The sequence below is a fragment of the Sinohyriopsis cumingii genome, chromosome 7 (genome assembly GCF_028554795.1).
Source record: "Sinohyriopsis cumingii isolate HCF-2022 chromosome 7, ASM2855479v2, whole genome shotgun sequence".
In the NCBI taxonomy this organism is placed as follows: Eukaryota; Metazoa; Mollusca; class Bivalvia; order Unionida; family Unionidae; genus Sinohyriopsis; species Sinohyriopsis cumingii.
In genome coordinates this window covers 3,586,194-3,602,426 of record NC_142967.1, presented here as the reverse complement: position 1 = coordinate 3,602,426, position 16,233 = coordinate 3,586,194, and the positions used below count along the sequence as shown (strand labels likewise).

At 35.1% G+C, this 16,233-nt stretch overlaps 2 protein-coding genes and 1 pseudogene across 2 annotated transcripts in view; 1 reads left to right on the top strand and 2 right to left on the bottom strand.

The window, feature by feature from the left end:
* Nucleotides 1-1,536: 1,536 nt before the first annotated feature.
* On the top strand, nucleotides 1,537-3,614 carry LOC149794658 (uncharacterized). The gene is made up of 3 exons (XM_089966216.1): nucleotides 1,537-1,974; nucleotides 2,980-3,222; nucleotides 3,432-3,614. The coding sequence occupies exons 1-3, from the start codon at nucleotides 1,843-1,845 to the stop codon at nucleotides 3,612-3,614; spliced, it is 558 nt and encodes a 185-aa protein (XP_089822342.1). The 5' UTR covers nucleotides 1,537-1,842.
* Nucleotides 3,615-4,315: 701 nt separating this feature from the next.
* On the bottom strand, nucleotides 4,316-5,439 carry LOC149794657 (uncharacterized; annotated as a pseudogene).
* Nucleotides 5,440-14,320: 8,881 nt separating this feature from the next.
* The window catches only part of LOC149794656 (uncharacterized), a 31,338-nt gene continuing 29,425 nt past the window's right edge, over nucleotides 14,321-16,233 (bottom strand). The window contains exon 11 of the mRNA XM_089966215.1: nucleotides 14,321-14,410. Coding sequence (XP_089822341.1) covers nucleotides 14,321-14,410 — 90 coding nt within the window. The remainder of the gene's footprint in view (nucleotides 14,411-16,233) is intronic.

The following is a 16,233-nucleotide window of genomic DNA, read 5'->3' as shown; positions in this document are numbered from 1 at the left end:
GGACATTTGGGGATTATATTATTGTAAAACAGTACAAAAACTGTTCGAATATCATAACAAGCCAGACCACTGGCATTGTAGCATAATAAGACTACAAGCACATCAACACATTCAATTTTATAACTTATTTGGAATACCACTGGAATTCAATTTTAACTTTATACATTTGGACTTGTGATAAAATCTTTAGTACTAATTGGGATTTAATTTATAATAATGTAAGTTCGTTTAAAAGTTTCACTTTATATTCAAGGGAAATATACTATTTGTTGAATTTGACAAAACTTGTTATTTTCGCTCTTTTCTCTTACTTAGTTTAAGGCCACATAGTCGTAATAACACACACACACACACACACAGAGACACACACACACACACACACACACACACACACACACACACAATTGTTCAATGCCTTAATATGTTCATGTTCCATGAATGTTTTCAACGATATATGGCCGCAATACAGTATGTTAAAGCCATTTTCGATCAAGTACAAATACATAATTTGTTAGCTCTAGAGTCATGATTGTTCATATAATAACTATTAGTAGTTCCGTCACGTGATATTCACTATGGAATACCCAGATAAGAAATGCTTGCTTGCAAGCTATTAAAGTATACTGTTAAATTTTAAGACCTACTTAATCAAATTATTCAGGATTGTGTCCAAACACAACTTACAAACTACCAAATGAAATACTATGAATGATGGTTTCCTGATATGCATACTAAAAGCTATCACACAGATATAAGATATCCCGAGATAAACTTAATGCTTTCAACCCTTTGTTACTACTTCCAAATATAGTATGATGGTTCGTTACTTGATCCTCCTTTGGGAAGGAAACTAACATCATTGCGGTATAAAAGAAGGTTTTGATATAATGAGTTGGGTATCAGTTCTTCCATTAAATGTTAAATCATAGGTCAAATGCTGTCTTATACATATCAAGTGCTATTGTTTTCATTTTGTATAATTACTTAATGAAACATGAAGTATAGTGATTATTTTACATAGAAAATGTTCTCTCACCCACATATGTAAGTATTTGCCATACTTAACATTATATCGAACTGCATATCTATACACACTTATTCAAATATCTATGTCTCTGTCTGTCGCCTTGTTCCTCTCTCTCTCTCTTTCAAAAGCATACACTAAACATAGACAAGACAAACAAATAAAACAAAACAATTTGTGTTTGCAAAACCTTACATGGCAGTTTTTACTGGGAATAAACCTATACTTTATTATGTTTCAACTAGTTTATTTCAACTTGTTGCTGATACTGTAAAATATTTGTGTAGATGTTTTTCCATTTAGCATAATTTCCTATCATTCCAGGCGACAATAGCCATATTGTACGGCGGAAACCCTGTAGTTAACAGTCATCAGCTCGTTGCTATTACTCTCAATGGATACAGAGAAGGAAAATACCTCTAGGGTTGAGAAAAAATGTATCGCGATACGTTGTTAAAGTTTCTAAGGCCAGATATATGGAGAAAATTAATTTATCGGAAGACAACGACCCGTACGACATCGACAAAAGCGAAATGAATAAAGATTTAACAGCATGACCGGAGGTCACATATCCCAACATTGTGAACTATTTAGTTAATAAGCAGAGTGCCTACACTTTACAAGAACTTAGAGGATATAAATCTTTGGAAGCATATAATTATTTTGTTTGTGGCTGGGTTGTGGATATTGGACAAGTCACTATCAATGGAAGGTGTGTTGTGGCAGGAAAGGTAAAACACTCCCAGAGGATAAATGACGCCTGTTTACAACCGTGGTTAATTAAGAATGGAACAATTATTTCTGGTCATTGTACATGTATGGCGGGTGTAGGAGAAGTCTGCTCTCACACCGGGGAACTTCTGTTTGCAATGGAGGCTGCTGTAAAACTACGAAATTCTAAGACAGTAACAGAAGAACAATCGTACTGGTTGCCTTCTCCTGTCCAAAAGGTCACGAATTTTGAACGCTAAAATGTGAAAAGCAACTTGATATTGGTATATCAATTAAATTTTTTTCCAAAATTCAGTAAAAGGTCCATTAACCTATCTACTTGGCATGAATTTGAGAGACTGATAAACATGTTCACGCTTTAGAACATCACATTTCTATTCATAAATCACTTTCGTTCCAAACATAATAACTAAAAATAAGGTATAATGAAATGGTTATACATTATTGAAAAAGTAAACAATCAGCAATATTTTGACAAAGATTTGGAACAAAGATAATACAATCCATTTGAAATGACTATTGTTAATTCTTATCTTTGAATTTAAATATGGCTTAAATTTACGTCCATATATTTTAATTTGTCTTCAGGACCATCCAATAGATTGACTTCACTTCAGCTCGAACAAAGAAAAAGCTACTCGACAAAACAGTCTCTGTGATTCAAGCAATGTCTTTTTATAAGAAGAAACAGCTACCCATTGTAACTGAACCAACAAGTGAAGAATTGTCAGAATTATTTGCATCACTTGATTTGACAGGTAACAGGCTTGTATTTTTGTCTCTTGTACCAGGGTATGCACACAGGTATTGACCAAAAGCCTTGGGTAAAAAAATATCCCACAGTAGGAAAAATTTGTTGATGCGAAAGAGGAAGATTTAATGCAATGCTGTGAAGCAGTACTTCAGACTTTATGTATGACACCAGAAGAAAGTACCAATTGTGAGAAGTACACCAGAGGTCAAAGCAGTACTAAACAGTTGTTTAACTTCAGGGCTGGTAGGGTGACAGCTTCAAGAATAAATTCTGTATGCCATACTTCAACCAGCAATCCATCAAAAAGTCTGATTAGGCAGATGTGTTACTCATCTGCGAAAGGCTTCCCTTCAGAACAGACTGAATGGGGATGTAACCATGAAAAGACTGCAAAAAGCCGTCTACATTGAAACCATGAGAATTTTAGTTTGCGTGAGAGCGGACTCGTCATTAATCCCTCTTATCCATTTATGGGAACCACACCGGATGGGGTATGGGAGCCACACCTGATGGTGTAGTATCATGGGATTGCTGCGGTGAAATGTTAGTAGAGATCAAGTGTCAATTTTGTGCAAACGATTCTCCTGTTTCAGATTCTGTTAATTGTTTAGAGAGTGTAGATGGACAACTTAAACTTAAAACAACACATGCATACTATTACCAGATACAGTGTAAATTGCTTAGTTGTGAAATGGAATATTGTGATTGTATGGTATGGACAAATGTTTACACTTTTCCACAAAGAATTTCATTTGATGATGATTTCTGTCAGATCATGGTGAAAAAAATCCAATACTTTCTTTCGGTCAGTAGTTTTACTAGAGTTGGTGGGAAAATCCTATTCCAGACCCTTGGCCAATGCAGAGTCATCAAATATAGTAGAGGACAAAAATCAAGCAACAAACTTGAATACCACTAAAGCATATATGTGTATGTCAAACGGTTTATGTTGAAGATGAAGATGTAATTGCCTGTGACAACATTAACTGCCCATATGTTTGCCTACACTTGAAATTTGTGAAGCTTAAGAGAGTTCCAAATGGAGATTGGTATTGCCCAGTTTGCATGAAACGGCCAAATTGTAAGAGAAAAAAATATTCCTAATTTGTTGCAGATAGTTAATTATTTTCAGAATTGTAAAAACAAGAACAGAATGTTACCTGCCACTATCTGAGCTGCTGCAGGGCAAAATAATGATAATTATCGTATTAAAGGTTTTACAGTAGTTAAATCATGCTTTGATTATTGTGTATTCACTAATGGAAAATGTCTTCATATTGAAATGCAAATTAAAATATTCTCATTATACAAACTTGTTTTATTTAAAAGGTTCCCAACATCATTACTCCCTCACCACACATCCTTGTGATATATATATATATATATATATATATATATATATATATATATATATATATATATATATATATATATATATATCAACAATGCTTTGCTCCAAAAAAAAGCATGTAAAAGGCTAAATTAAAGCACCAGTGCTAGGCATCACTATAAACTCGCACTGCAGACATCATAGCGATAGGACTCAATTTTTTTTAAAGCTACACACACACCAAAGCTATGTACAGAAAAATAATATAATTGCTTCATTTTGACCTTTGAACTTTAAAGAACCAAGGCTGAAATTTCCATGCAGCTCTCTGCCAGTCGAGATGTATTCTTAAACATTATTGGTAAACTAAAATTATTGCCAACTAAGGGTGACAAAGATGGAAACTTGTAAACAATATGCAACCTTGAGTGACTTGGAGGAAGGAAATAGTGGGATATACAAGATAAATGCAATATATTTATCATATTTTAATAAACTAGTCAAAAGCCACAACTGATTCACATAAATTGGCCAATGCACAACATTCTGTCATAATTTTATCAATTGTTGGAGTTGTGTCGCTTCTGCAATGGAGATAGTCAACTGGTATTGTACTTTGTAAAATGGTGTACTTGTTTCTGACAAGACCAATTACTCTTTCCACGTGTATTCTGTTGTGTGCAATTTTCCTTGTTTCCTCTACCTCAACTGGTGCGAGCTGAGCTTTTCCTTTTGTGAACGCGGTTATTCTCCCTTCTGTGCACATTAATCCCACACTTTCTTGAATGTTGAATCCCCTATCAGCAAGTACTAAATCTCCTTGCACAAGTTTGTTTAAGAGACCACAGTTCTCAGCTATATATTTGTCTGATACTCTTCCACCCCATTCACTAGAGAGAAAAGAAACTGCACCCTTTGGTGTAATTCCAATCAGAAATTTCACTGTGTTGTGGTGTTTGTAATTTGACCAGGTTTCTGCTCTTACCAATAAATTGGATGATCTCTCAATAAATACCTCAAAGCAGTCAATCACTATTGATACTCGGACACCAAAATGTTTTATGAATTCCATCGGCATTGACAACTGTAACTCTTCTCACTCTGGCCATAGAATCAAGGGCTTCATCCTAATATACATTATATGAATAATGTCAGAAAATGCTTTGCTTGCACAGCTGGGAGAAATTTGAAATCTGTACCCAAGGTCCTGCAAACTGAGATTCAGTCTAAGCTTCAATAGTACCAACATGAACTATTCAGACTTAGAGTACTTGTATAAGTCTCGGGAATTCTTGGAGACAGAAACTGGAAAAGTGCCATCAATACAGTGTAATTTAGTCCTGTAAAGTGTTTGACTGTCTCTGGATCAGGTTGTGACGATTCCGTTGAAATTTTAGTTGTATTCAGCTTCTCTTTCAATGCCATATTCTCCAAATGCAAACGATTCAGTTCATCATGCATCTGACTTGTAATGTCGGGTTCATTTTGCACCTGATCTCTAAACGGCCTTTCAAGAAAACCTTTCAGGAGAAATGAATACCAAGGAGCATTATCTGTTTCTTTGTCTGAACCTGATATACAATGTAATTCATTCAAGTGCGGTTAGTTTTGCAAATCTATTAATGCTTCAGCAGCTGCATGCTGGGCCTTTCTTTCTTTTCTCGATTTAACTCTTGCATACCGCTTAACATTTGCTTGTGAGGCTTCTGTGTCTGCTGTTGCTGGTCCAAGTCTTAAGGAGGGTGCCCAATCTGCATTTGTACAATTGTACAGGTCATCCTGCTTACCTGAAACAATAATATGGTGATTACAGTACATGTACATTTTGATAACAAAATTTGTATATCTGATCTTAAACAAATACATTTGAAAGCTTTGGCCTGCTTGGCTATATATCTGGTTCTGCCTCATGCTCATTACTACTTGATTAATCATGACAATTTTTAGGGAATTTCAAGGAACTAATATGATTGATTAATAAATGCATTAACTTTGTAATTGCATAATTTTGATCAATCTTAGATGTACATGCATCAAATATGCAAGAACTGTTACAAGTTAGTGCAATTAAAACAGAGTTTACTGATTACAAACAATTTATTTTCTCTCACCACAACATTTCTCTCTCTCTCTCTCTCTCTCTCTCTCTCTCGATCGATCGATCGATTAGCCGTGTCCAAAGCCAAGGCTGTGTTAACCTAGGATAAAACAAAAAATCATTTTTTTCAATAATAATGTGCAAGCAATGATCAATTTTCCAATACCTACCAGTTATAAAATGATCCGATCACACCTTATGATATCGTTTAGATGGGTCTGGGTTATATCCTTCGCGATTGATCCTTGCGAGCCAAAGTGCACGTTTCTCGGTTGATAACTGGTCTGTTTTTGGTCCCTGATTATAAATGATTCTTGGAATGTCAAAGAAGTGCCGTTGAACGCTTTTTTTTATCAGCACCGCTTGTGCAGCCCCAAACAACACATGAGTTCACCAATGTTTACGCGATTTCGTCTTTTCACTACGAAAGCTCGCCATACATCATGGTGGACTGTATAATTCTGGGTAGTTGTGTGACGTCACCGGAAAAACCATCTATTGACCTAAAAATCGACGAGCCATAGCGACATTTGTTATTTTATGTAGATTTATGTAAACACACATTATATCCCGGATATTTCATTGTTATAGTAGTCATTATAGGCTATTAAGCAAATTTAGATAATTATTTAAAAGAAAATTTGTCATTTTTCTGTTTTATTTGTTTGTTTTGTCTACGTTTCGTATTTGCCTTTGAAAAAGAGTCATTAAAGAATCGTAAACACTCAGGCTAGTTAGATACTAGTTTCGATTCGTTGTCAGTTTATTGCATTTAGGATAAAACAATATATATATATATATATTCTTAAATTAATTATATTTTGTTGTTGATCTTTGTTCATGACTGAGGGTAGAGTTTTTGTCTACCTGACAATTATTACATTTTGAAGATATTATTTGAACTTAGGTTCAGGATCAGTCCATGTTTACTAGTTAGTGACTTTTTCCACATAAAATGGTCAGTTGGTCAGTTTCACTGGTACCAGTGTGATGACAGCGATAAAACAAAACGGCTTAGGTTGAAATCGACGTCATTTTCTTCAGTGATTATTTACAGCTTATCGTTGACCTGCATTCTTTTACATACTGTATTTAATATAGCACAACTCATATAGGCTGGTTTTATAGCTCATAAAATAATTAATTGCTTGGGACCATACAGATCTACGGGGTGGCTAGAAACGATAAACTGACATATGTATTGATCCTACTAACACAATACGGCTATAAGCCTATTTGAAAACACTGTCTGCATTTTTGCAGACAACTAATACATATGTGAAACAAATCAATGTTAATTTTAACATAAAATTAAGAAATAACAATATCCTGTACGAAATTTCAAACGGTGTATGATTTATAAATTTTATTATACATTAGTGTAAAACTCCGCACCAATGTTTAACGCAGTGTGGATATCGAATATTTTATCCATGCATTCAGCATACGCAGCTTAAAAAGTCATTGGGGATCGAAATCGTTTAAACGAAATCCAAACTACCGAGACATTGATCAGCAATTTGAAATGTAATCAACTTAAAACAGCACGTTTAAAGCATAACAAAATACAACGTTTTGACACATACTCTCGGCAGATTCAATTAGCTGTAAAATTTATTTAATTTTAATCTAACATTACTGACATGATTGTGAAACAATAAACTAAAGCTCTAAAGTATTTTATTATTCTGACAAATATTGTCGGCCTAGTTGATTCATATTCTGTCCTACACATTATACATGTCATTATAATCAAGGTATAGGACGACAATATTGCACATTTTAGCCACTTTCCTTGAATCAAATGACAGCCAGTGGAAAACTGGTCCACCGTAGCGATAAAGAAAATTTTCCGTCGTTTGATTTAAATATCCAATTATTGCTGTTGTTTATAATCATCATCATACACATCTATTTTTTCTTCTTTTTTCTTCTTCTTCTTTTCTCATCATCACCAACTAGAGTAGAAGAAGACAAAGAGGATGAAGACACCTGAATACTGTAATATATTAATATTATTATTATTATTATTAGTAGTAGTAGTAGTAGTAGTAGTAGTACTTTTGTTGTAAGCTCATGATTATAAAAAATGCAATATATATATATATATATATATATATATATATATATATATATATATATATATATATATATATATATATATATCTGTGTGTTGTGTGTGTGTGTGTGTGTGTGTGTGTGTGTGTGTGTGTGAGTGAGTGTGTTTATTATAACATTATTTCTGCAAACAACCACAGAGGTTATTGAGAAATAATTTTTGAAAGCATTTTGGAAATGTGGACGTGATATATAAAACTATCATAAAATTACTTTTTCCTGAAAACGTTTTCTCCTCTTAGACTTTGCTCGTGATAGTAATAAAGGCGCGTCGTGCTGTAAATTACTGGACTTAAAAGAATATTGTAATTTGCTCAGAAGTTATCATCTTCTAATAAACTTGAAGAAAATACACTAGGAAAAAAATGGTTCTTGTAATATTCTATGGGGACTTTTCCTTAGCAGAGGGGGTTGTAAATCTGTTGGATAACCTGTATGTCTGCTCATGTTGCTTTCCTATTAAAGTGCAAATGGCAAATTGATCAAAAGGGTTCGCCGTCATTTATATTATCTGTTCGCGTGCGTTCGAGTCTCGGAATCGACTAGAAAAGCGTAATTATGTGAGAAACCTTGCCCCGAAACTTCCCTTGTGTCGGTGTGTATTCCAGTGGATTGCACGGGTTCTTCCACCTACCCCCAAATATACTGTATGCCTTGTATAGCCTATCATGTGCTGAAAATGACGTTAAAACCAAACCAACAACAACAGCTAGAATACAAATATTGGTGTACCCAAGAAAAAAGAACATAAAAAAATGATCCAGTTACAACCATGATTCACGTTTCTAACCTTTTAGGTTTTTATTGTATTGACTATTGTTCATATTCACACAAAAACACCAGAATTTAATGTAAAATTCACATTCAACGCAGTGTAAATACAACAGCAGATTACCAAGTATTTGGAACAATAAAACTTGCTCGTCACAGAAAGAAAACTAAATGCAGTTCTAATATTTGCCTTCAATATACCGACAAAAGTAATGTATGCAAAAGCGGTTTTCTTTCAGAATTATTTTTGCAGGGTTGGATAATTACTTTACGTACAATGTTATCTGACTGGGGCATACGTAATCTCGATTTCTCATTAAATTATAAACTGTGGACAAAAGTCATTGAGAAAACCATTTATTCATCCGTTTGTTCAACGTAATGTAATCATTAAAGTAGAAAATCGGGTATTTGGAATAATATGATTGTCAAATTAGGAAAATGAAACTAGTTGCAATTCAAATATTTTCCAATCATATACCGACACAATTAATATGTGTGAAAGCGGGTTTCTTTCTCTCAAAGTTTTTGGTGTAGGATTATATATATTCCTTTGCGTGTAGCCTTATATGACTGGGGTATCATTAATATCGATTACTCAATACAGTATGAAGTGGAGATAAAAGTCAGCGAGAAAACCGCTTATTCATCTGTTTATTCATTCATTCATCGTTTATCTCAATCCATCCATGCAGAGAGACTAACAGACCGAAAAATAGATACATAATTTATTTCCTTTCGTTGGTTGCAACACCTATTTGGACACAGCAAGATATCTCCTGATGACACAAACAGTTCATGTGAGGAAACACTCGGGAATAACATTAAAACATATCAAGTTGCTAACTTCTTATATATGGCGTCGCTAAAATAAAGGAAAAAATATATGTCTATATCACAAAACGTGATGAATCTAATAACGAATGACGTTTCAATAAGACAGGACCTTAAACATACCGTGCCGTGGAAAAAGATCTAAATAACACTACTTGATTTGCTGCATGTTCTAATTGATTAATTTAATTATCGGCTTTATTAATGTTGTTTTATCGCTGATACTCGTCTTTTCTGCATTAGCATAAATCTTAATGGATTCGTTCATATTTTTATGATACCATTATCTAATACCATTACAAATCCAATCCTCCGACAACACTTAAGAGCAGCTATGCCTCTGCCCCACATAGCCATAAAAACAGAGATATTTATTGATTCCTCAGTTTTTGGAAATGTAAGGCCGGTCGAACAGGGAAGAAACCGGAAAGAAGATGAATTTATAACTTTATTCCGTGTTGCATTAGAAACAGGGAGAGAGGGACTTGAAAAATTGAGGATGGTGCATTCTCTTGTGTATAAGTCGGTCACTTGATGGTATATATTATGAAAAACACAATTGAGAATTAGTATTGATCCACCATCGAAAATATCTTTTATAAAAGCTGAACAACTTATTATTTTAGTTGCTTTACCCACACGAGAACTGACTACCTGCTTTATCATATATATATATATATATATATATATATATATATATATATATATATATATATATATATATATATATATATATGCCAGATGAAATTGTAATCCATTTAACGTAGCATCACGGTACCAGACTGATTGCATCGAAGATGTTCTCCATTCCTGAGACTTTGTGTTCGCATGCCTTTAAAGTGCCCTCTTTGCGCATTGTAAATGTGCACTATATTGGGTCACAGGATATTTAATGTTGTGTTTGAAGAAAGCATGAAAACAGGAAAGTTCCTCGCTGATCGTGAACCGAAGAAACACAGAGTGTGCAAAACAAAACCCCACCGCCAAATCCTACACTTCCGTTTTCACGTATCTATATCGTTGTCCGTATGGTGAAACGTCTTTGGTCTGAATTTGAATCCGTAGATACGTCTCACGAATTGCAAGCTAGAAAATATCAATATGATTACAAGCGAATTGATCAGAGAGATCGAGAATTACAGAGATGTAACACGGAAATACGAAATACAATACACAGCTCATAATTCACTGAACGAAGAAATTCATAATGTTTCGGCCGGATGACCGAGTTAGGATGGAATTGTTACATAAAATTTATCCATGCCTTATCCTGGTATTCTTAAATCTCTTACAAAGTATTGTCTCAAAAGCTCTGAAAGAATTTTTTACGATAAAGTGTTAAAAGAAGATGAAATAGCTAGTCTTCAATGTGTACGTTGTATAGTAACGATGATTTCATATCCAATATTATCAGTAATAATAACAGGTTTTATTTAAACCATTAACGAGTATAGCAAATACAATGAAATAATAAAGAGATAAGACAAATATGAGCAAAACAAAAATATAATTGTCTAAAACATCGTTTAAACTGATGCAAATAAATTCAACAAACACTTCCAGAATTTTTTTGACATTAAAATGAAATGCATAACGTGCCTAGACACAGGGACACGGAGTGTGGCTTTGTCTTGCACAGCACAATATATGTATGCATTAAACATGTACTCTTTAACGACCTGGCACTTTAAATATTACCGATACAAAAGAGATGGGTAGTAAGTACACACTTTTTTAAAGCGAAGAATCATGCTGAAAAGAAAAATAAGTTCATGTTTTCGCACAACCTTTCATGCCTCTTGCATTTTTCTAGATATAGCACTTTCTACTTTTGCCTCTGCTTTTGATATTGTCTATGGCATTTCTGTCGATAAAGAACGTGCTTTTATTTGTAAATGGCTCCTCGTTAGATAGAGCAAGCTGATGGATCAGCTTGAAATTGCTTATAGAATTTCTCTAGATAGTGTAAAATTTATGTTTGACTTCGGTTTCTTTTATAACTACTTATAGCATCATACTAGATAGGGCTTACTGGAGCTTGTCACGGTTCCTGATATTATCTATGGCACTTCTCTAGACAGTGCGAGTTGAAAACTTGCCTGTATTGTCATGTTTTGCCTCGCTTTTGGTAATACTTATCGCGCGTTTCTAGACAGAATAAGTTCCAGTTCTGCATCTGTGTTTGACGATATTTTTGCCGCCTCTTTAGATAAAGAAAATGATTTGATTCATAAAACCGTAAGTTCTTTTTTTCCAATTTTACCTTGTTTTTCTAGGGAAATAAATCATTGTTAAATTTTACTTGATGTCTTCACTCTTTTCTTGTTACTGTTTATGAGAGCCTAAACGTAATAAAAGATTCATATTTAAGCAATTTTCAATGTGCTATCTGTCGTTACACTGAACAAATGAGCCTTGCAAGTCCCAAGACATCTAAATTGTCTCGAAATGGACTTTCAGATAAATTATTGATCACTCAGTATCTTAATATCATACGCATGTAAATTTCTTATCAACGGTTTTTCTTTTTATTACACTTTTCAATAACTAAATCTACTCAAAAGAGTTATCATAAAATATGCATTATTAATTTGTTGCCAGTTTAGAGACATGGCACGAAAATAAAGCAAGAAACGCATAGAGAAGAAATTGTGCTTTGCATTTGCAGACATGGTTTTGTGCTGTACAGAACACAAATATTACACGTGGACAGATGGCAATACCACCATTCCCCAACGAAAGAAATATAAGATATAGATGCAAACCTTTTCAACTGTCACCTTCCAGCTTGAAAGTACATAACCTTGGATCGTTACTATAGTCAACTCTTTCTTTTGTCTGTTACTAAATCTAAACCCAAGTAATAAGTCGGTGCTTAGTAGGACCTTTTGGTAGAAGATACAACAGCTGCGTATAATAATGTATTATTGTTTTAAAAACATTTTAGATATTCAATACCTTAAAAATTGCGACAAGAGTTCAGACTGCTGAAATTATTGTATGAAACTGGCATTTGCATCCGCATTGCCTTTTTGAACTCGGCTGAAAGAATAATACCAGAGTAAACAGTGTAGATACACATTTGGTTTAAATAGTTTCATCAGACGTAATCAACCGAGGTCCCATCTTTCTACACATGTTTCGATACTTATAACGTAAATACCCTCCAGATAGCCCTCCAGTGATCATGTTCTACCCGTCTGAGACGGCTGCCATATTTTGCCTTCAAGTCTGAGCCAGACCCAACTAGAGGCTCTCTCTGCAGTCCTGCCAGTGCGTACACAGCTAACTTGCACACCCTTCTTTTTATTTCAAATACACAGAGCAACTTTACAACTGTCTATACCGGAAAACCTCTACAGCCAACTTCCTCAGTGAACAACCATGCCCCTGCACAACTCTATCAATCTTGGTACTTGGTCATCTTTCTCTCACGAATCTCTTATGTCGACTTTTTTAACGGCAAATAAATTTTACCATAATAATTGTCGTAGATGACAACGTCAGGATGACAACGTCAGGATGGAGAGATGTCTAAAGGACATCAGGAAATTTTAGTCTCATTCCTAAGTAGAGCGACAACGTCCATGACATTGCTTCTTGCAACAGTCCTGCATGTTCTGCCGCTGATTTCTCTTGCTGTTTCACCGCTTAAACTGGTGACCTGTATTATTTGAGACTTTCTTTCCGCCTTTATCTTTCAAAGATATCAGTCATCTCCCTCAGTACTTTGTCATGTCTCCACCTGTAGTAAACTTGGCCAGCGCAACCTGGTATCATGACGATATGAAATCAAGTGCTCCTCCTCCTTGAGATAGTAGACATGTTGGGTCTTCTAAACGTTTCCACCTCGCTGGTTTGGCTGGAGACGATATGACATCATACACCAATCGTGGCTGTGTCTATAGATTTGCCCATGTAAGTTTCCTTTCTGGCAGTGACCACTTAGTCCAAGTTAATTGGATACCAATTTGGAATCCTTTTGTTGATCTTGATTCCTTGACTTCCCTAAAGATCTTCTCTTGGGCAATAATTTTCTTGTCAACTGTTGTTGAACCTAAAATGTCATTATTCCTTACCCCGGCTGGTCCACTGCTTGGTTCACTGAACATTTTTTTCAGTTCTTATTCCAATGACTGCACGGTTGATTTTCTCCTCTCTCGGACATAAGAAGTCACTAAGAAGTCTTGTTTTTGCTAACTTGTATTCCTCTAACAAGGATGTCAGGGGCAGCTGTAGTTTCTTGGTTTTGCCATATAACCCAATACTGGTAAATGATGGAGAAACACCAGTTCATCGTCGTAAATGCCTGCTTATCACCTGTTCTAACGTCCCTACTGTCCTGATAAGGATCTCATTAACAATCAGTGACCATATCAACCTCGCAATGAAGGTCATACTGGTAGATCTATACCTTAAACGTCTCTGAACCTCCCGATTTGTAAATCTTTCATAGACTTCTTCCGCCTGCTGCCTTATTCTACCAGAATTAATCCTGCCAGTGAGGGTTGAGGTAAACCATTTTCCAATGCATATAATGGGATTGTATGATATTGTAGGTATGTATTCGCATTGTATTCTCCGTCAAAACTGGTTTGTGACACGCCCCTTCTTTACCATAAAACATCAGCACCTCTTCGGTTAAAACAGTATTGTCAATCAAATTGTCTCATCAAAAGCTGTGAGAATCCATCTAACTTGAACGGATGCCTGGCTCTGTTTTGGGACCTCTGGAATCTCTTCTATTAGCTTCGATTATGAGATTCATTCATATTAGAAACACAATTACTGAGATAGTACACCCAGTTGCAATGCCCATTTACTATTTTATCCATGCAGGTGTGAACTTACTAGTTGAGAATCTCAAGTGTATGTTGTTGAAGTAGCTCATGATCTCCTTTCTAGCATTGTTAAGGTTATGGTAGTGATGTAGAGATGTCTCGACAAGTTCGTCAGGTATTGAACCGTAGATATTGGCTAGTCAAGCCACACGAATGTCAAGTCTTTCCGATTTAGTATAGCATCATGCAGCAGCTGGGTCGAGGCGCTGGTATGTTCGACACAACTAGAAAATCCTGGAAGTCCATCCTTTTGCACAGAAGGGTCTATATCTTTTTATGTGTCATTTATGGTGACATCTGTTTTGCCAGGATAGAAAAGATATTTGCTTCAAGATTGTCCGGAATTGCTCGATCGCTCTGAAGTCCATACTTTAGTTTTCTTTTTGCAAAGACTGCAATACGATAAGCCACCACATCTTGCACCAAGTTCCAGTCTTTCTTAAAAGTCAACCGTCTTCCAAGGAGTCGCCCGTCTTCTTTGGTTGCCATGCAGCCTTTCACAGAAGTCGCTCTTAATCCAAATAACATAGTGTAGGTATACAGTTGGTTTTATTGTTTTCCACAGTTGTCATAAGCAGAGTGCCCATCTTTCTACGGCTGTTTCGCCCATTTTTCGAAACACATTCTAGATGGCATAGTGGCAGTGGTGATCAGTGCTGCCCGTCTGTTATGGCTGCCATATTTTGTCTGCATGCATTCGCCAGAACCAATTTGACTCTCTCTCTCTCTCTCTCTCTCTCTCTCTCTCTCTCTCTTTCTCTCTCTCTCTCTCTCTCTCTCTCTCTCTCTTTCTCTCTCTCTCTCTCTCTCTCTCTCTCTCTCTCTCTCATTGCGGCTCTGCACATTGCTTGCACAGCTGTCTTGCGTGACATGCCTTTTATTTTCAATGCGTTGAGCTTCATGCAAACTGACTGAACAGCTAAACAGAAAATCCAAAAGATGGAAATATATGTGCTGGTTTAATCGAAATTGTCAATCTTCATTATTTGTATTGCTAATATATGGCCTCAAACTAAACAACAGAAAGGAGTGAAAACCAACAAATTTTGAAAATTCAGCAAATAATTTATTTACCCAGGATAACTCTATTGTGAATTAATCCCAAAAAGTTATAAAAGTTCTACCTCATGTCTAAATGTATGAAGTTCCAATTAAATTCTAGTGGTCTTCCATACAAATTCCGATATTGAATTTGTTTGTGTGTCTATTGTCTCGATGTGCTGGGAATGTAGTGATGAGTTAAAGGTTTTTAATGTATTACAATAATATAATCTAGAATGTTCTTGATTGAATTCCAAATTAATGTTTAGGAGTTCGTAGAAAATTATTGCGCACTTTGTAAGTCCAGCAAAAACTATTTTTAAATAAGTTAGTCCACCTTAATTAAGAACTGAGCAAGCACTAAGCATGATTTGGCTTCGGATGTTTGCAACGCCACTGGTCAATTACAAAATTATCTTGATTTTGGATATGGTCAAACACAAAATACAGATATTCAAAATATACCATCTTTGAGAAAGCCGACAAACAATACAAATTAGATATACATATAATCTGCTAACTGTGCATGCTATTTTTGTGAAACATTAAAGTTGAATAAAGTTGGTGCTGCTTCAAAGCTTTCTTTAATTAATTGACTTCATTAGAGCAGACAATGAAATACGGGTAAAGCTGTTACATTTGGCACTAAAACTTTACATTTTCCATTTGTTTCAGATGCGATATAATTAA